A 22235-nucleotide genomic window follows, 5' to 3' on the forward strand; every position below is an offset into this window, starting at 1 on the left:
GGAGGTTCGAGTCCTCCCTCGGGCATTGGTGTGTGTGTTTGTCCTTAGGATAATTTAGGTTAAGTAGTGTGTAAGCTTAGGGAGTGATGACCTTAGCAGTTAAGTCCCATAAGATTTCACACACATTTGAACATTTTTAAAAATGTTTTATGCACCTTCTTACTTCCCACTGTTGAAGAGCAATTCGGGGATGGTGATTGCATCTTTCAACACGATCAAGCACCTGTTTATAATGAACGGCCTGTGGAGGAGTGATTACACGACAGTAACATCCCTGTAATGGATTGGCCCTCACAGAGTCCTGACTTGAATCCTACAGAAGACTTTTAGGATGCTTTGGAACGCCGACTTCGTGCCAGACCTCACCGACCGACATCGATACCTCTCCTGAGTACAGCACTCCGTGTAGAATGGCCTGCCATTCCCCAAGAAACCTCCCAGCACCTGACTGAATGTTTGGCTGCGAGAGTGGTTCAAAATGGCTCTGAGCACTATGGGACTCAACTGCTGTGGTCATCAGTCCCCTAGAACTTAGAACTACTTAAACCTAACTAACCTAAGGACATCACACACATCCATGCCCGTGGCAGGATTCGAACCTGCGACCGTAGCGGTCGCGCGGTTCCAGACTGCAGCGCCTAGAACCGCTCGGCCACTCCGGTCGGCCGGCAAGAGCGGGACATCACTTCCCACACACAGCTACCAGACCAAAACAGAACCCGATCTCAGCAGTAGCAACGCAGGCGGTAACTAAGAGGCGGATCTCAGCAGTCGCAGAGCAGGCGGTAACTAAGAGGGGGCAACTACTCGCTTGCCTTGAAATATACAAGGTGTACCAGAAGCAATAGCCAGTTTTCGGGGATGTGACAGAAACGATCATTTGAAGCGTAAAGTTTCATATAGATATATGCACTGTTCCGAGACAGAACACATGTAATGTACTGGGTGACCAAAAAGTCAGTATAAATTTGAAAAATGATTAAATCACGGAATAATGTAGATAGAGAGGTACAAATTGACACATATGCTTGGAATCACATGGGGTTTTATTAGAACCAAAAAAATACAAAAGTTCAAAAAATGTCCGACAGATGGCGCTTCATCTGATCAGAATAGTAATAATTAGCACAACAAAGTAAGATAAAGCAAAGATGATGTTCTTTACAGGAAATGCTCAATATGCCCACCATCATCCCTCAACAATAGTTGTAGTCGAGGAATTTTTGTTGTGAACAGCACTGTAAAGCATGTCCGGAGTTATGGTGAGGCATTGGCGTCGGATGTTGTCTTTCAGCATCTCTAGAGATATCGGTCGATCACGATACACTTGCGACTTTAGGTACCCCAAAGCCAATAATCGCACGGACTGAGGTCTGGAAACCTGGGAGGCCAAGCACGACGAAAGTGGCGGCTGAGCACACGATTATCACCAAACGACTCGCGCAAGAGATCTTTCACGCGCCTAGCAATATGGGGTGAAACGCCATCCTGCATAAACATCGTACGTTCCAGCAGGTGTTGATCAGCCAGGCTGGGGATGATTCGATTCTGTAACATATCGGCGTACCTCTCACCCGTCACGGCAGCAGTTACAAAACCAGACTCACGCATTTCCTCGAAGAAAAAAGGCCCGATAACGGTAGATGTGGTAAATTCAATCCATACCGTGACTTCCTCGTCGTGCAGTAGAGTTTCCACGACAGTTCTAGGATTTTCGGTAGACCAAATTCTGCAGTTGTGGGCGTTGACAGACACTCGGAGTGTGAAATGAGCTTCGTCGGTCCACAACACGTTACGCAACCAATCGTCATCTTCCGCCATCTTTTGAAACGCCCACACCGCAAATGCCCTCCACTTCGCTAAATCGTCAGGTAACAGTTCATGATACCGATGGATTTTGCACGGATAGCATCGGAGGGTACGCCTCAGTGCCAACCAAACAGTAGTGTATGGAATGCCGGTGCGACGTGCGACTGCACGAGCCCCGTGCATAGACGAACCCGCTACAGTCTCCATTTCTTCCTGAACTGTTTCAGCCTTATGCGCGGTCGGCCACTACGAGGTCTATCGTCTAAACGACCCGTGACTTCGAACTTCGAAATCATTCTCGTCACAGCTGCATTTGTCAACGGACTTTTACCCGTTCGAATCCCCTTCCTATGGCGACAGGATCGTATCGCTGAACTAGCACATTCCCGTTTCTGATAATACGGTTTCACTAAATGCGTCTTTTCGGGTAACGTCAACATGCTGCGACTGCCGGCGCATCTGATACTCTGCTGCTGCTGCCTGACAGGGACAAATGAGTCCCTGTGGGTCGTTAGAGTCTAAGCCGGAAGGCTATTCCTCCAAACTTACGGAGCGTGCGATGTGGCCTGACTTCATGTTTGATGTCCTGTCAGTCTGCTGGGACGGTGGTCTGGACGTGCTGGCAACTCAGTGGTCGCGAAGCTGGTGGGGCCACCTGGTCGTGTTAAGACGCTGCACCCGGTGGCCCAGGGCTCGAAGGAGCGGATTTTCGGACTACGCGGTCTTCTCGTAAAAGAGCCGTGCAGCCTGTCGAAACCTGTCTCGAGCAGTAGGGATGTTGGAGATGCGGTTGAGGTCGTCCGACGGGAAGTCCCGAGGGAGGTGCAATGCCAGACGTAGAATCCGGTTCTGAAGGCGTTGCAAGCGGTCGACGTGGGTCGCTGCAACATTGCCCCAAGCCACAGCGGCATAGTCGATAAGCGGACGTATAAGCGTAAGATAGAGCGCAACACCCAGTTCTGGCGGGAGCGCAGGTGTCGGATTGAGAAAGGGGTAGAGTTGAGTCAGTCTACCCCTGACCTTTTTGACGATGTCGTCGATACGGTGTCTCCATGTGAGCACTCTATCCAGCGTCACACCCAGGTACTTAGCGGTAGTACCTTGGGGCGGTTCCCCTGATGGTGAACTGCGGTAGGTCGGCTGGGATATGCTTCTTGGTGATAAGGAGCTGAGGCGCCACCTCCTGGCCCACTGACTGTGTCAGCCGCTGCCTGCATGCGTCGTTGGAGCAAAGCTGCATTCATGCTGCGCCTGTACAGCGCTGTATCATCCGCGTAGAGGGCGAGGTGGACCCTGTCCACTCGCGGCATGTCTGCGGTATACAGGATGTACAGTATGGGGCCGAGGACGGAGCCTTGGGGAACTCCAGCCCTAACAAGGCGGCGCGTCTTCAACGAGGCGAAGCAGTTGGTGCGTCGTTGCGTGTCCAGGGCGAAAACCACAGTGTTCGTCCGGTAGGATATGTTCTTCCCTGATGTGACGCAGGAGGCGGCAGAGATACAGCCTTTCAAAGACTTTGCTGACAACCGGCAGCAAACTGTAGCTGCTCGGGAGACGTGGGTCCTTCCCAGGCTTTCGGATGGGAACGACGTCGGCGTGTTTCCACTCCTGAGGATAGCAGCCAGTGCGGAGGATGCTATTGAAAAGGCGAGCCAGGTGTTCAGCGGCTGTCAGTACCATTCGTCGCAGCATTCCATTCGTAATCTGGTCAGGGCCTCCTGCCTTGCGTTTGTTGAGCCGCCGAAGTTGATCGGAGACTTCAGCAGCATCCACCTCGTCGATACGTTCGTCACCCGTAGGGGCAGCGAGGAACACCGGGAGACGTTGAGCAACCAGACGGACGTGATCCGGATCCATGGGGTCCATGACGGGCTGGAAAAATTTGTTCGAAAACGTCAGCAATGGCCTTCGCTTTGTCCACGGGGCTGCTGGCGATGTGTAGACCAACTTGTAACGGCGGAATCCGCTGACGCCGGCGGAGGAAGAGCTGTGTGGCTTTCCAGGCGGTACCATCGTCAACCCGAAGAGTGGCCAGGCGGCTGGACCATACCTGACGGCGGTTGTTCGTAACGGCAACTTTTATGTCCCTCCTCATCCTGTTGAGAGCCCTCTTCGTCGCAGCGTTGCGCGTCAGCTGCCATTCACGAAAGAGGCGGTTTTCGGCAGTTATCGCCTCCATGAAATGCAGTGTTAGTTGCCGGGATCGATCAGGTGGGCCAGATCACGGCCGTGGCGTGGCTCGGAGTACCGCTTGTAGGTTTTTCGTTTGACGCTTGAAGGGGGAAACCAGATGGCGCTATGGTCACCCCGCTAGCCCGCTAGATGGCGCTGCCATAGATCAAACGGATATCAACTGCGTTTTTAAAAAATAGGAACCCCCCCTTTTTTATTAGATATTCGTCTAGTACGTAAAGAAATATGAATGTTTTTGTTGGGCCACTTTTTCACTTTGTGATATATGGCGCTGTAATAGCCACAAACATATGGCTCACAATTTTTGACGAACAGTTGGTGATAGGAAGGTTTTTTAAATTAAAATACAGAACTTAGATACGTTTGAACATTTTATTTCGGTTGTTCCAGTGTTATTTGTGAAATAATATCTGTGTCGGCGAGTTCTGAAACCGCTACAGAAAAGAATTAGTAAAGAGAAACTCTGAGATTTCATGACAGCAGGCCATGAAGGCCCATCGGTACCAACCGGCCTCCGTGTCCTCCTCAGCCCATAGGCGTCACTGGATGCGGATATGGAGGAGCATGTGGTCAGCACACCATTCTCCCGGCCGTATGCCAGTTTTCGAGACCGGAGCCGCTACTTCTCAATCAAGTAGCTCCTCAGTTTGCCTCCCAAGGGCTGAGTGCACCCCGCTTGCCAACAGCGCTCGGCAGACTGGATGGTTACCCATCCAAGTGCTAGCGCAGCCCGACAGTGCTTAACTTTGGTGATCTGGAGGGAACCTGTGTTACCACTGCGACAAGGCCGTTGGGCCATTCATGACAAACAGCCTTTGTATAAATAGTAATGTAAGAATAATAATGCCATTGTCTTCGTGGAGTCACGTAGAGAGGAGGAACCTGTGGCGTTATATTTAACGCATAGGTAGCTTTCATTTGTCAAGATTGTAAGTAGGACGCCATTAGTCGCTAATTAAAAAGAAAGATGTGTGAACTTATTCGCGTTTCAAACATAGTTATTTAATGAGAACTCGTATGGTATGATTAGAAAGCTTGCCTGGTGTTTTACCCATTTATTTAAGACATTTTCAGCTTTCTAAGTAGTGTTCGTGCTGCGGAGCTGCGACACGGCGGAACGAGGCGCCGCCGCAGCAGGTTCAAATCTGATAATAAGGGCAATCATACCGCAATAAAGGCAATCAGGTAAAAAGTGAATTTAAAATTATTTCCTACAGCAGTTCGAGATCGGAGTACAAAGCAGCAGATTTCACGTTGTGTTTCACAGGCGGGCGCGGGCTGCTAATATCGTAAACACTAACAGTGTCAAAATTACAACAGTTTCATGTTTCAAAAGGAAATCTTGCTAAGCGAAAATTATGGATTGGTAAAAGTTATAGAAAAATCATTTTCTGGTTAATAATGATAGTCTCGTGCTCTAGTGTTAACCGTGGCACTGATTAATAATTAATGTAGGCGAAAAATCCATTGCAATGTTTGAGGTTTTTTAAGCATTGCGTACGGTAACTTCATTATTTTTTTATAACAGAAATAATTTCAGAACATTTTTACGATAGTTGTAGCAGAGATAGATATGTTGTGCATTCTATTTAGTTACAGTAACAAAACGGTTCATTTAATAAGAAGCCAGTTCCAGTATAGTAATAATAATTAATCTCACTTGTTCGCAACATACAATTAACCAAAGGAAACCAGTGTATAGCAAAAAATACAGGAGCGCGAAATACTGGAATACAACAACCACTGGGAACACTGAAGAAACCTCACTCACATTCACTGCTGAACAACACGTAACCGGTCGAATCCAAAACAGCTATGGGGCTCCTTCAAAGACAGTATGAGTGGTGACATACTGTACCAAATCCGGCAAACTTATTCTGAACCGACCATCGAATTCAGCGACATGTCCAATGAAACAATCATTCGTCTATCAGATAAATGTTTAGCAACAAACAAACAGACTTTAGTACAGATTGGGAAGCAAGCACAACGAAAAAATGATATCAGTCTGCTAAACTTTGAAATCACAAAGGAAAAAGGCTACAACATCAACGAACTTATTCAATACATTGATCACAACAAATCACTCCTCAATAAGGAAATTTACCCCGTTATCATGAACCTGATCGCCAACAACTGTGGCGGAATTATTTACTTGGACGCACGAGGCGGCATCGGGAAAACGTTTCTAATAAATCTACTGCTGGTGGAAATACGTGCTAAACAACAGGTCGCTCTTGCACTGCCATCGTCCGGCATTGCAGCCATACTTGTGGAAGGGTGGACGAACAGCCCACTCTGCCCTACAAATACCGTTGAATGTAGCCGAAATACAATTCCCGGCATGTAAAATCTCAAGAGCATCTCGAGGTAAGCTAAAATTATTTTCTGGGACGAATGCAGAATAGCACATAAAAAATCATCCGAAGCCATGGACAGAACGTTATTACACTTACGAGAAAACTGAATTGATGGGTCTAAGGCGCTCCAGTCATGGACTGTGCGGCTGCTCCCGGCGGAGATTCGAGTCCTACCTCGGGCGTGGGTGCGTGTGTTTGTCCTTAGGATAATTTAGGTTAAGTAGTGTGTAAGCTTAGGGACTGATGACCTTAGCAGTTAAGTCCCATTACAATTCACACACATCTGAACTTTTTTCGAATTGATGGGAGGAATCCCACTCATACTTTCAAGTAGATTTTCTACAAACACTTCCCGTTACTCCCAAAGTCAAGCACCAGCAGACGAGATCAATGCATGCTTTAAAAAAATCACATCTCCGACCCCACATACAAATACTGCGACTAAAAAAATATGAGAGTTGGACTATCGAAAGGCAAAACAACAGTACATTTTGCTCACCATCTTTTACAAATACGCAAAGACACATATCCTACTGACCAGACGAAGGGCCTTATTAAAGTCAACAGTGATTTCTGCAACATAGGCACTACTGAAAACGAACTCATCGCCCAAATTTATCCTACCGTTGTTCACAGCTATTCCAATACGGACTGGCTATTTCAAAGGGCAATTTTGGCAACTAAAATAATATTGTTGACGATATCAACTTTAATATTCAAAAGAAAATTCCTGATGAGAATATACAAATCGGTCGACACGATGGTAAACTTTGAGTAAAGTGCGAACTTCCCTACAGAATTTCTAAACTCTTTGCAAGTACTAGAAATGACATTGCAGTGCCTTCGACTTACAATTGGATCTCCGACCAAATACTACTCAGAAAACTCAACTTACCAAAACTATGTAATGGAACAGGGATGATCGCCAAATAGCTATCGAACTTATTACTGGAAATTACAAAGGAGACATGCTATTTATCTCCAGAATATAACTGCTCTACTGAATCCAATTTAAAAGAGTCCAATATCAAATCAGATTAGCCTACAGTTTTACAATTAACAAAGCGCAAGGACAAATTTTAAAATATTGCGGCGTCAGTCTCAAACCCTTCTGCTTCTCTCACGGTCAACTATACGTAGGTTGCTCTCGAATAGGATATTCGAAATTTTTTTAGATATGTTCTCTGGATAACAAAATAAAAAATGTTATTAGTAAAAAAGTGTTGCACATAGTTAGAATATGTTTTCAATAAAAAGTTTTTACCTCTTATACTTAAGCAAGTATTGTAAAAATACTTACAATATGTTTCCAATAAAAATATTTACCTTTTATACTTAAAAGTTTATCCTTTTATTCCAACTACTACACAATCTCGTATCAACTACCTGAGCGAAGCCAGGTACTAATCTTACAATAAAGAGTCTTTCTGTCATACTTTACATTTGTTTATGTTGAGAGTCAATTGTCATTCCCTGCACTGATGAGATGTTACAGTTCCTATCTAGTTACGAAATGAATCATCACTCTAATCGGATTATATATTACAGCTTCATATTTCAGAAATATCTGGGATTACATACTAAACTTACATTACCATTATGTCCGTCATTTTTATCTGTTAAACTCCCTGTATGTTACACGTTTCAAGTTCATATTAAAGGACGCGATTAAAGCAAACATAAACCCAGGAGTAATGTGGTGGAAACACCACTATGGGAACAGTGTCGAACGTGGACTGTCTTATTCTGTTTCAAGCGAAGTACATGGTGACAATTATTGAACTACATGAAATAAAATCGTCATAACGCTTTCCGTTAGGACGCTCAAACTGTACGGTTGGTCGCGGGGTATGATGCGTATGATGGTTTGGTTTAGCGAGGAAGCCAATTTTCATTCGGATGTGTTCGTCAGTAAGCAAAATCGACCAGCTGGGAGACTGAGAATCCGCATTTCGCGATAGAGAAGACTCTTCAGCCTCAACGGCTGACTGCCTCGTGTGATATGTGCAGCCACAAAACAATTGGTCAGATATTCCTTCATGGTAACTATCGAACGGTACGTGAAGGTTTTGGAAGATGATTTCATCCCCATTATCAAAAGTGACCATGATATGTGGTTCATGCAAAACGCAGCTCGACCCCATCGAAGCCAGAGAGTGTTTGATGCCCTGGAGGAGAAGTCTGAGGACCGCCTTCTAGCTCTGGGGTATTCAGAGGGGTGGGCCTCGATTAGCCGCCATATTCTCCGGATCTGAACACAAGCGACTCCTTTTTGTGGGGCTACATTAAAGACATGGTGTACAGTAAAAACGCCAAAACCATTGCTGAGCTGAGAACAGCCATTCAGGAGGTCATCGACAGCATCGATTTTCCGACACCTCAGCAGGTCGTGCAGAATTTCGCTATTCGTCTGCGCCACATCATCGCCAATGACGGCAGGCATATCGAACTTGTTATAACCTAAAGCCGAATATCTTTAGTGACATGAAACTTTCTGGCAGATTAAAACTGTGTGCCGGACTGAGACTCGAAATCGGGAAGCTGTGAGGAGGGGGCGTAGTCGTACTTGGGTAGCTCAGATGGTACAGCACTTGCCCACGAAAGGCAAAGGTCCCGAGTTAGAGTCTCGGTCCGGTACGCAGTTTGAATCTGCCAAGAAGTATCATATCAGTGCACACTCCGCTGCAGAGCGAAAATTTCATCCAGGATCTTTAGTGACGTTTATATGTTGAATAAAGTGTGTGCAAGCCGTAGTTTGTAGCTAATTTGCGTTTTTTTTTCATGTAGTTCAATAACTGTCACCCTGCATATGCCATGGAAATGGAAATGAGCGTTTGGAGTCATTGGGCGGGAGACCCCTTTGCGGGGCAGATCCGGCCGCCTTGGTGCAGGTCTTATTACATTCGACGCCACATCAGGCGACCTGGGTGCCGGATGGGGATGAAATGATGATGAAGACAACACAACATCCAGTCCCTGAGCGAAGAAAATCCCCTAGACGGCCGGAAATCGAACCTCGGCCCCGTAGGACGCTAATCCGTCGAGCTGACGACTCAGCTATCGGGGCGGACTGTATGTGGCATGAATTAAATTCACTGAAATGAAATGTATCGATCGTTGGGTATTGTACCTTTCGTTCCAAAGAGGAACATTATGTCATTAGTGCAGAGTGAACTAGAAACTCGAAGTATTTTAACTAACCATTCAGTGTGTCTTAGGAACTTACTTGAAGAGAAGTCTGCGAAGTACAACACTCCTGCCAGGATGACCAGGATGATGACGACGGAGGCAGCCAGCATCGCCGCCGCCACCCACATAGGTCGTCGACGTCGAAGTCCTGCACAAGATCAGGAAAAAAAAGTGATCAGTTCTTTTCCGTTTACTGCTCAGGCATACTGTTCTCTGTAGTAGCTGGTCCAAACGTGTAGGTATATTTTCTGTATAAAAGGTGGCAATATCTCAGAGCCTTGGATGCTGATCCGGTGATATATCTGATAATATCTATTGTAATCTATTTACCCGCCAGGGTAGCCGAGTGCGCTAAAGCGCTGCTTCCTGGATTCGGGTAGGCGCGCCGGTCCCGTATCGAATCCGCCCGGCGGATTAACGACGACGGTCAGTGTGTCAGCCAGACTGGATGTAGTTTTTAGGCGGTTTTCCACACACCCCTAGGTGAATACCGGGCTGGACCCCAGGTTCCGCCTCAGTTACACGCATCACAGACATTTTAAACACGTCCGCACTATTTCGCGATTTACACTAGATGCAGACAGTTGGGGTACACTGATTCCGTCGTGGGGGGTACGAGGTGGCGACAGGAAGGGCATCCTGCCGTCCCTAACACTGCCAAATCCGTTGTACCCTGCGATAGCTGCGGGAATATGGCGTAAGCGAAAACAAGAAAGCAAGCAAGCATCTATTGTAGCCTATTTGCATTGCACACAATCGATAATAATAATTTTGATTTTTGCAAGTCTATATAATATCCAGTCGGGACGGAGTGCCACTGTCTTAGCTTTAAGGTACAGTCTCCTGGAGTGGTCAGATGTGTTTTTGACAGTGCCTTTCCTCCTAGTATTCAGCACAGTTACGGAAAGCCAGTCGCTTGAGAAATGCAGTTCAGGTGCTAACTGTGACTGAAAATGATCCTGGGCCATTGCAGTCATCTGTCCAGTATCAGAGGCTGCCTCTTGGCCTGCATGTTCCGAACATTCTCAGTATGTGCGATTATTTGTAGGCAAGAGCTTCAATATTAGGCGCCTGGTGGATTCTGAGCCGTGAAGCGGCTCGAGTTGGTGCTATTTGAAGGTTTCCGCCCTCTGTTGGAGGCCAGACCGTATCCTTTAGTTGGCATGGTTGCAGTTGTTTGTCTTCTTCTCGCCTTGACTGGCGCCACTCGTTTCGCAAGCTTTCCCCGTCCGCTAGTGGCAGCAGCGGCGGTTATTGATATGTAGTAACTGTTGCCCTATCTTTAGGGCGACGTTGTTTCTCCAGGTCGTGTGAGTGGGCCAGTTCGGCTGGGAACTCAGGAGGAGCCAGGTCAGCACAGTGCGAGAACACGCCGGGACCGCTGGCGGCGCACATGGACTGCTTGATGGAAGGGCTGTGGTCACGAGGGTGCACGTCCTCGTCGTAAACCGGATCCAGCAAGCTTTGAGATGAGTGCATTTCTATCCAAGTAGAGTGGAGTCAGTCACCCGTGTGGGCCCCGTAGTACGTATGTGATGTTGTAACAGACTATCATCGCGCCGTAGTGTGCAGTTTGTTGGACCTGCCTACTGCTTACTGTGTTAAAAGCACTTGGCTCAGCGATTAGAGGGTGTGGTTACTCAACTGTAAATGGATAAGCCGTGTAGAGATTTGTTTCATTCTGCCAATCGTTGTCAGAGTTGTCCCAGTGAGTTCAGTGTGCATTTGTGTGCCTAAGGAATTTGATGTCACTCATTTGGTACTAGGTTTTGGCTCGCTTTGCGATTGTTTCCGCAATGGCTTGTAGTTGCTGATTCTGGTTGGTTACATCTCATTTTTCCCTTGCACGCAAATCGATTGGGGTTTTAGTTACTGTTAGTTAGTCTGGTGTTCTGTACTGTGACTTGTTTGTTCAGATTTTAGGGTTTGTGGAATCGGACGGAAATCTGGTAGTGGCTCCTTCCTCGTTCCGGGCGCTCTAAACACAGTATTCTGGGGACGTGCTGCGGACTGCCGGTTCCGTCTTTGGCGTATCGTTCCATCGTTGCATTTGGTTTATCGGATGTCAGGTAGCTTCAGCAAGATTATCATAAGTCATTCGTTAGACTGCCACTAGTCTGAGTTACCATCTTGTGAAGTGAATGCAGCTCTTGGCTGCCTATCTCATCGTTTACGAAAGTGTTTGTTGCCAGACCTTCTCAAAGGCCGATTCCTGGAGCACCGCCTGTGACTGGTCCTTGTGTTTTATTACTGTATTATTTATTACCATACTTTGCAATGCCTACATTGAAGGTTACGTATGTCTAGTTAATAGTTCCGGTCGCCTTCTGGGATAAATCTAGCAGTGTAAGGGTTGTGTTGCAAGGCTACCATCATCTTATTTCACCTGTTTGGTGGTCAGTTGCTTGTTTCTTTTGATTAACTTTTGCTTGTATTTGCTGTTTTGCAACAGGTTTCTAAATTTCTTATATAATTTCCGTTCCTGGCGTGTAAGGCCTTCAACCGTGATTGTGGTCATTTGCTTTGAAAAAATAATCCGATATTTGTATTTTAGCAATAAGCCTTAAAATCTTATTTACTGCCATTCCTGGCGTCTGATGCGTTCTGCTGTGTTTGTCGCCACTTACCTTTTAATATTTCAATACCTGTAACTTGTAATTGCCGCAACTTCTTAAACATTCTTAATTTATTGCCATTTTTGGCATGTAAGGCCTTCAGCCGTGATCACAGTGGCTTGCTTTTTTTAAACATTATCTGTATCTGTATTTTATGGTGATTTGCTAAATTGTAACACACTCAAAACACTATTATTTACACATTTGTTTATTCCTTCATTAACAATGTGCGGTATTTTGTATTTATTGTCTGGAATTTCTGATTTAAAAATAAATATGTGTAACTGTACAAGGCAACCAATAGTAACTGATTACGGAGCCATCCACAGTGGTAACCGAATCCTGCCTTCCCTTTACTACCACTATGTCTCAAATTCTGTTATGGATATTGTGGGCAAGGAGTGGATGAACTTCAGCTGCACTCTATTTGCCTATGGTGGGGACTCACGCGAGATGTGAAACTGTTCTTTCTGGATGCTGTAAAGAACATAGGATGCAGCCAACAGCAGGTTAGAGTCTGTGCAGAATAATATCGCCAGTAGATACGCAACTGGCAGGGCAAGCAAGGGGACAGCAGTAGTGGTGGGGGTGTCGACAGGCACTGTAGGGGAAATGCCGAGTGCTGAAGGGGAAGTGCCTTTCCAAATTTAAGCCTACATGCACATTTTTTTTAAATATTAAGTATAGCCCCTCCTAGCCCACCCTTGCATGGTAAGCATTCAAAAAGATCTACATTCACCTATGCTTTAGTTATTATGCACAAAGTATTCTGTTGAAAATGCAACAACAAAAGCAGCGATTTATTTTTGCTTGGCTTTTTAATCATTGTTAAGTTTTAGAGAAGTGTCATGAGAGGCAAATTTAAAGTAAAACCTTCTTTTCGTTGTTTGCATGTCAAAATTTGCTTCTTTTGCCAAAACACATCGGAGTTTACATAATGTGACCTCACTAACATGTAGTGCAGACGTCACTGCAAGAGAATTCTAAACTAGTGGTTCATTAAGTTTATTAAGCGAGGAACTGAGGACAAGTAAGCTCAGTAGCTTATGGAAAAGCAAACCCTCTGTACAGAAATAGATGTGTAATGTCTTCATTTGTGCTGTTCCTAAACCTATAGCATTTCTCGATTCACCAGCTATCGATCGCCCTTAAAAATTACATTTTTTCATCGGAAAAGTCTGTAGTTCGTGGGGTAATACTGTAGACAATGTAGTTTTGCATAATCACAATAAGCAGAACACTCTTCTCTTCGCATGCTATCATTTGAAAAATCTCATTTCAATATCTCAAAGCGCTCATGAAATATAATGTTGTCGATGTTTCATTCTGGCTTTATACTTGGCGCGCTACAGCAAATGAGTGTGCTACATCAGATCAATTTTCTTGAGCATGGTGACAGATAGAGATTTCCACCCAATTCTGATGAAAAATTCAGTATATTAGCTAAATTTCATATGCAGCAAGATATTATGTAATGTTTAACAAAAGCAAAAAGCATAGCAACCGCTAATTTTAATTGCAAACTTTTTGAATTTCGCACATTGTCTTACTTGAATGCTAATATCACATTTTCGAAACGATGAGTACGTCATCATGAAGCAGACATTTAAAGGTATAAATAAGGAAAAAATGAAATTTTTTTAACCATATTGTTTCTGCATCATAGTTTGCGAGGGCAACGGCCTTGCTGCAGTGGTTCCCGTGGGATCACCGAAGTTAAGCGTTGTCGGGCGTGGTCGGCACTTGGATGGGTGACCATCCAGGCCGCCATGCGCTGTTGCCATTTCTCGGGGTGCACTCGGCCTCGTGATGCCAATTGAGGAGCTACTCGACCGAATAGTAGCGGCTTCGGTCAACAATACCATCATAACGACCGGGAGAGCGGTGTTCTGACCCCACGCCCTTCCTATCCACATCCTCCACTGAGGATGATACGGCGGTCGGATGGTCCCGGTAGGCCACTCGTGGCCTGAAGATGGAGTGCTTTACCATAGTTTGAGAGAAACTTCAGGGATTATGCCTCGTTTCCGTCATCGCTGCCGAAAGTGGGCAGACAATGTAGGCATTCCCTTCCAAACATACGAATGAACTCGCCCACTGCTTTGAACGGAAATTGGCCACCGTACATCGGCACTGCATCCTGCGTGGACATATGTGTCACTTCGGATCAGAAGAGTACTTTTCTATCTAGGTTGCTAAAGAGTGCTGGTCTTGTAAGGTGAATGCGGTGCTCACTGTCTGCAGCATCTGATCGGCTGTGGACCTTTGGTACAGAGCCAAATAAAGGGTCTAAAACAGAGGCTTAGACGTCTAAGAGACGGCGTTGCTGCGAATTCCTAGATTGTTTCGTGGGGCCGAGACGTGTTCGGTTCTGCTATAAAATGGCTCTGAGCACTATGCGACTTAATTTCTGAGGTCATCATTCGCCTAGAACATAGAACTAATTAAACCTAACTAACCTAAGGACATCACACACATCCATGCCGAGGCAGGATTCAAACCTGCTACCGTAGCGGTCGCTCGGCTCCACACTGTAGCACCTAGAACTCCGGCCGGCGGTTCTACTAAACAAATCAGGAGTCCACTGCACACGGATTGCAGCTGCAGGGTTAGCGGAAGCAGAGTCGAGTAGACTCAAGAGGTTCTAAAGTATTACCCCCCATGTTGTGCAAAACAGTGTTGCAAAAGCAGACAGAAAGTATCTCAAAGAAAACCATATTTCTTAGTTTGGCAACAGTTGACAGTATCTTCTAATTTAGTGTGAACTTCATTGCGAGTCGGTTTCAGTGATGTCCAGACTGAAACGCTGTCCCAAACTCTAGTAGGATGTACAAAGAAGATCAAAATGAATGTGACCTATATTACTGGAAAACTCCTTACGCTCTTTGGGCGAAAAGGAGAGTTATTGAACAAAGTTTTCCAATATTGTTTCACCAAAGCTGATGCAATAAATATTCCAAACCAGTCGGAAGTAATTTAAAAATAGAGTCCTTGGTGTATCTTAGTAGTGTGTGATGTGCTGCAACATCACCCAAAAGAACTTACAATTTTTATTTGCATAATTAAGTCCTAAAAACTGTTTTGCCTTATATTCAGCTTGTGACGGTAAAATACCCCCGTTACTAGATGAATACGTCCAGTACGCAAGGATTGCTTTGTGGAGAGCGAGCGCGCGACATGGTGAGCCTTTCACGGAAGAGCGTGGCGCGCCAGCGCGAGATTTGCAACGTGTCCGTGGGATGCCCCCGCCGCCGGGCGGCCACGTGGCCCGCAGCTTGGGGCAAGGTCTGGTTTTTCGCGCGTTACGCGAAAACTATGAAACTTACAGTGAATATATGTGGGCGTGGATTGTGGTCAGCAATATGCACCTTCTGAAAGATCGATCTTTATTTTAAGTCACGAGACGCAAAAGTTATACTAACTTGAAAATTGCCTAATATCACTAATAAAAATAGTAAATAACAACTTACAGAGATGAGCGAGAGCTCATTAGAACGTCTCGTCATAGCGGATCGAGTGCCATAGTCATATCTTAAGATTCATGAATTATAAAGCTCGTTATAAGGAAAGTTTGATGAGAAATTGTTTATAAAATTCAATAGAAAATTCGTGACGTAAAGAACGGCACTATGTAATATTTTGGGTGGCATCACAGGTATTTTAAACTAGTTAAGCTACACTATACACTTAACTTGCAATAGTTTTCATTGTTTGCAAATTATTATTGCATTTATCCCCCATAATTAATTAATTATTATTGATATGAAAATTTTGAGCAGCGCAATGTATAGATCGCTATAGATTACGCCTAAAAACAGTGCTATATGCAGTTCTATGTTAAAACTTTGCAGCACAGATGTAAACAAACAAGTGGGGAAATTTTGCAAAAAAAATAAGACTTGATTTATGGGCGATAGAATAATCCTAGAAATTAATGTAGCATAGTAAATAGGATGTACTTTTCAGTGCGGTTCCGATGGTGTACTTATTTCTGTTGAGGGATGCATGTGTCAAAATTTGCAACCTTAACTGGTGAGATTGGTGCTTGCATAACCACATAACCAAAGGGGGGGGGGGGGGGTAGCCTATATAAGCGAGCGGCCATCTTGGCTAGGGGTCAGTTGTTGGTAAGTCGTTTGAGGGGTGGGTGGCGAGCGAGCCCCACTTGTGGGTGGCGCATGTGGTCGTTTGGGTAAGAATTTCTCGCGCCGATTTATTTCGACAAAGAGCACTGTTTAACAGTGCAAGTGTGCAAGCATATATTTGGTGAACTGGAAGTGCTACGATTATTTGTGCGAGTACGAATTACGAGGTATACATAGGCGTAAGTGAACATGTGCCGATCTGTGACTTTGCGCCAAAACTTCTAGAACAAAGAGGACAGTGGGACTTGTGCTTCTGTTCGAATTGATTGAATAATTTTCGATTATAGCAGCCTATATCACTGCTATTGAGGGCTCGGAGTCAAATTATTATTAAGGTAAAACTGTAAATCGTCTCACCAGCGCTAATTTCATTGTATGAAAGAAAAAGACGACGCCAATAAATAGTGATTGAACTGTGTCGTGAAAAATGATTTTTGCTATAATTATCGCCTAATTGTTGTTCCGTAGCGTAAACTGTACTCATGTTAATTCAGGAACTATAACTAATGCGCGGGTGTGGAACAGCGTACTAATGCACCAAGTGTGGAAATCATCCCCTGAGGCTTACGTGAGAGCCAAAATTTCCACTAACATTTTCTAACGAACATTTGTATATGCACATTAGTGTAAACACTACAACCGCACTTATTTTTCCGCCTCGTCTCAAGCTGTAGCTCTGTAAACGGATGCAGATGTGATCAGTCTGCCTTTTACCATTCCTCTATTACTATAAGTAATTTCTCACGACTGTTGTGAGTGGCGACGGGTTTGTAGTATATCCCCCGTCCCCAGGTTCATTAAAAGTACAGTAACTCCATGACTATTTCGTCTAACTGATCTAATTAAGTTGTAACAAGATCTATAATGTGATGCGCATCAATTAAGCCAAGTTTAGCATGTCGCACAGATTGCCACCATATGTTCAGTAAGATAATTTGATGAACTAGTTGTATTTGGTGATCGCTCATTCCACATTAGTTTTATTCGCTCTGCTCGCCGTTTTCGAGGAGGATTTTGTTAAGACTACTTATTGAGCTATGACATCAGTGACCAGTTGACTAAAAGTGTTGATTTGCTGCATACCGAAGACATATAAAGGCGCTATAATTTTCTTTGAATGGCTTGCTTGATGATATTTTGCAGGTATAGATTTTGTGCAACTTACGAAGCTGGACTTCATAATATCAGTATTACATTACTTTTTATCCTACATTTTTTAACTGCCAGCAGATTTCTGTTACCACAGCCGTCTACTTTACACTTCTTTCCTTTCAAGTTGTGCTCTGCCGGTGGTCGTATTCGTGGTAGTTAGGGGGCTGCATTTGTTATGATCGTGCTGTTATGGTCGGGTTGGCTACGTCACTCGTTCATAACGGGCAATTTGTTTCTTCTGTTCGGAAAGCTACAGCGTTGGTCGGTGACCTAATCTGCGGTACAGTTCGAGGGCATAACGGAAGTGGGTTGTGGATATGGCTTTGCAGCAGTTAACATTTCCTGAAAACGTACGTCATATTGTGTCACGATGCCATTAATAGCTCGCCGTCGATCGCATTTCTCAGCTGATATCTCAAGAGTGTCGTACGGCTGAGCTAGCCAGTACAGAGCATAAATCATGGCTGACTACTGTGGCCGTTGGGATACGAAATACGCTAAAAAGACAGGGACTCGAACAACACAATATAGAACAAACTGTGCCGACAAATATAGTCAATCTGGCATCTACCAATTAAACAGCATTTACTGTCAATCTGTACACGTGGGTCCAACATGCAGGAATTTCATGACCAGATACACGGAACAAGGGCATTAAAAAAGTAACAGCTCACACTCAACATCTTCACGACATCTAATGGCAGAAATCACCATCCAACAAACAAAGACAGTAACTTGGAAGTTCTCAAAACTAGCAATAGCCTGCAACAAAAGTTAACAATAGAGGATAATTGGTTCAAATGGCTCTGAGCACTATGGGACTTAACTTCTGAGGTCATCAGTCCCCTAGAACTTAGAACTACTTAAACCTCCCAGAACACTGTGTGCATGATTTTGCCTGATGACGGAATGGTCTCAATTTTATCGTCGGTGATGCTTTTCACCGTGAACACAGTTCTCTGTACCGCTGTTCTGAAACGATGGTCTCTACACGCTCTCATGATACGCCACACTTACCTGAGAGCTGTGCCTGTGTGATCCAACGATTTTCTCTGATGACGTCATCAAAGCGATTCCGAAGAGCCTCACCGGTTGCCGTACACGGGCGTCAACTCCGGGCTCTGTCATTAGCGTTAGCGAAGCGGGAAAGTCGACCGATTAATATGGATACCTTTTAAAACCTCGACCGATATTGAGAACAGAATAAAAATTTCGCTGACGTCACTTTTCAGCACGCTCTCGTAGGTGAAGTATGCGTACGAGCTTGTTTTTCTAGCAGAATTCTAATAAAGACCGGTGGAGGAGCAAACCGTTCCTAGTGATTGGCTGTTGAGTTCTGGAAACGTTTTACCCTTACGTATCATTGCATTTCTGGAGACCGAAAACGTCTTCTGTGGGAACCAACATGGATTCCACATTTAACGTTCGTTTGGAACCCAGCTTGCTCTGTTCGTCCAGACACCTAGAAGCCATTAGCTATAGAGTGACAATTATTAAACTATGAAAAAAAACGTAAATTAATGACAAACTATGGCGTGCACACGCTTTATTGAACATGTAAACGTCACTACAGATATTCGGATTTAGGTTGACATGTTCGATATGCCTGCCATTATTGGCGATGATGTGCCGCAGACGATAGCGAAATTCTGCACGACCCGCTGAAGTGTCGGAACATCGATGTTGTCGATGACCTCCTGAATAGCTATTTTCAGATCAGCAGTGGTTTTGGCGTTATTACTGTACACCATGTCTTTAGTATGGCCTCACAAAAATGAGTCGCATGTGTTCAGATCAGGAGAATATGACGGCCAATCGTGGCCTACGCCAGTGGCCTCTGGGTACCCGAGAGCCAGAATACGGTCCCCAAAGTGCTCCTGCAGGACATCAAACACTCTCCTGCTTCGATGGGTCTAGCTCAGTCTTTCATGAACTACATTTTGTCGAAATCAGGGTCACTTTGAATAATGTGGATGAAATTATCTTCCAGAGCCTTCACGCACCATTCAGTAGTCACCGGACCAACAAAGAATATCGCACCGGTTATTCGTGGCTGGACACTGCACACCACACAGTCATTTTCTCCAACGCGAAATGCGGATTCTCAGTCCCCCCAAATGCGCCAATTTTGTTTATTGACGAACCCATCCAAATGAAAGTGGGCTTCGTCGCTAAACCAAACCATACATGCGGATACTAATTCCCATCATGCCCCGCGGCCAATCGTGCAGTTTAAACGTCCTAACGCGAACCGTTCAGAAGTTATGACGATTTTATTTCACATAGTTCAATAATTGTCACCCTGTATATGCGTTCAGGTTGATGGTATGTTCTTTGACTTCCGGAAGTCATACGATACAATTCTGCACTGTCGCCTAATTAATAAAATACGAGCATCATAACAAAGAGAGAGTGTCAGTCGTAAAGTAACTTCAGGCATACGCCAAGTGACAGTTATATGGCTGTTGCTGTTTACAGTAAACATTAATAGATAACCTAGTGGATAACGTCGGAAGTTCCATGATGCTTTTCGTGGATGGTATGGTGTCGCATAAAGAGAAGTCAAAATAAAATAAAATAGTCGCGAAATGCAGGAAGACCAGCAGAGGATCGATGCTTGGTGGAGAGATGGCAGTCGAATCTCAACGTAAGCAAATGTAATATGCTTCGCATAAGAAGGACCCATTATTGTATGAAATCGGGACTGCAGAAAGATCACCATAAGCACCGTGTGCTTACGGAGCGATATAACTGGAACGACCACATAATACTAATCGCAGCTGAGGCGGCCCTGCCGGCCGCTGTGGCCGAGCGGTACTATGCGCCTCAGTACAGAACCACGGGGCTGGTACGGTCGCACGTTCGAATACTGCCTCGGGCATGGATGTGTGTGGTGTCCTTAGGTTTAACTAGTTCTAAATCTAGGGGACTGATAACCTCAAATGTTAAGTCCCATAGTGCTTAGAGTCATTTGAACCATTTTTTTTAGGCGGCCCTGTTCGCGGAGCGCCCTTAACTCCGTAGCACTTGAATAATTCGGTGGCATTCCACGACCTCAGACACGGCACAGCAAGCGACTTCACCCGCCGCTATCGCACGTCTCGTCCGGCCTGAGCTCTACTGACGTACCGTCGGCCAGTCCGAGGTCTGATGACGTATCAGTCACGTGACACGACCACCTAGTTCATTAGTTATAGTGACGGCAGCATTCTCTCTCCACACAGGCGCTGCCTCTTATTCAACTGCTTCTGAGTGTCTTTACGTGAACATTTCGGGTAGGAATAAACGTAAAATGACGTGTGACATTTATAAGTGGGAATCTACAATGTGTGCCAACAAAGTTCAGGTTATATTGTTTTACCCAAGACCTTAGCGAAGTGCGAACATTTCCATGCAGTTGAAATAGTTTGAAAGCAGGAAGCTTTGGACTTGATGTCCCGACGATTATGATACCTACGATACGGATGAATGTCTCGCAGGGATTATGACGAGGAATTAAAGCGGAGCCAAGACTGTCCAAGGAATTACCCCAACTTCTGACTAAAGTTATTTAGGAAAAGCACAACCATGGGCAGAGAGAGGTTTGCGCTTCACTTTTCCCACTAAGTACAGATGACCAAAACGCCGCCACCCGCACGATACGTCATATTAACACCGTATAATTAGTCTTGGTAATGGGCTCAATTCAGCGACGAAGAGACTCCACAAATTTCTTCTGGTGTTCGCGATACAGCTGAAACAACGCACTGATGATTAGATCCTGTAGAGCTACCAGTCTGCGGAGATGTTGATTGTTTCACCCATTATTTCAAAAACCGTCACAGGTGAAAACTAATCGGGGTTTCAGCAGAGTGGTAGCGCCATGTTGTCGCACCGTTTCGACGTGTTTACTTCTCGTCATCTTCAGTGGAAGTGTCAGTGTCATATATGGTCCAATCCTTCATAGCCGTTGTGCTGCAGACTCCCCTGCAGAAGTCCCAAAGGTTGAGCCAAACGCGTGCCTCCGGAAGAGATGTCACAACCGGTGGTGGGGTAACCCAGGGCGGGGTTGAAGGGGCCAGTGTATCCACTCCTGGTGATGCCCGTCTATTCCACCTGCTGCCTCCATTGCTTCGACACCAGTGAATTCATTACGTATTTTTGCTAACGGTCCATCCAACGCGGTTCAGATGGTTCAAATGGCTCTGAGCACTATGGGACTTAACATCTGAGGTCACCAATCCCCTAGAACGTAGAACTACTTAAACCTAACTAACCTAACGACATCACACATCCATGCCCAAGACAGGATTCGAACCTGCGATCGTAGCGATCGCGCGGCTCTAGACTGAAGCCGCTAGAACCGCTCGGTCACCATGGACGACCCATGTAATGAGGATCTTACAAGAGGAAGATCTCAGACACGACTGAGCAATCCACCTCACACCTGGCAGGTCGCTTATGTATAACCTAAAATGACAGTAAACTATTTTGGCTCAACACCCGCCCGTTTTTTAAAAAACCACTCCTAAAATTCATGATGCGCAATCGACTCGAAATTGAAATAGAGAGATAACTGAAATATGAGCATTTTTCATCATCACATATGGCAGGGTGGCCAAGAATTTCGCTCTAAAGCCGTGCCGGGACTTCTGTCACTGTACTCAGCTTGGGTGCACCCTTCCGCATCACTATCAGTGCCTGAGAAGGGGGAAGAAAAACCAACTGCGAACGCGCCCATTTCATATTTCTCAAGTCTATAGATTACAAATGAAACAATTTTTCAGTATTAT

General features: G+C 45.1%; 1 protein-coding gene across 1 annotated transcript in view; it reads right to left on the reverse strand.

The window, feature by feature from the left end:
• The window catches only part of LOC126267652 (peptidoglycan-recognition protein SC1a-like), a 33594-nt gene extending 15669 nt beyond the window's left edge, over nt 1–17925 (reverse strand). The window contains exons 1-2 of the mRNA XM_049972953.1: nt 17818–17925; nt 9589–9699 (exon numbers count right to left, since the gene is read on the reverse strand). Of these exons, the coding sequence (XP_049828910.1) occupies nt 9589–9699; nt 17818–17925 (219 nt within the window). The remainder of the gene's footprint in view (nt 1–9588; nt 9700–17817) is intronic.
• Nucleotides 17926–22235: the final 4310 nt, after the last annotated feature.

The sequence above is a fragment of the Schistocerca gregaria genome, chromosome 4 (assembly GCF_023897955.1).
Source record: "Schistocerca gregaria isolate iqSchGreg1 chromosome 4, iqSchGreg1.2, whole genome shotgun sequence".
Classification (NCBI taxonomy): Eukaryota; Metazoa; Arthropoda; class Insecta; order Orthoptera; family Acrididae; genus Schistocerca; species Schistocerca gregaria.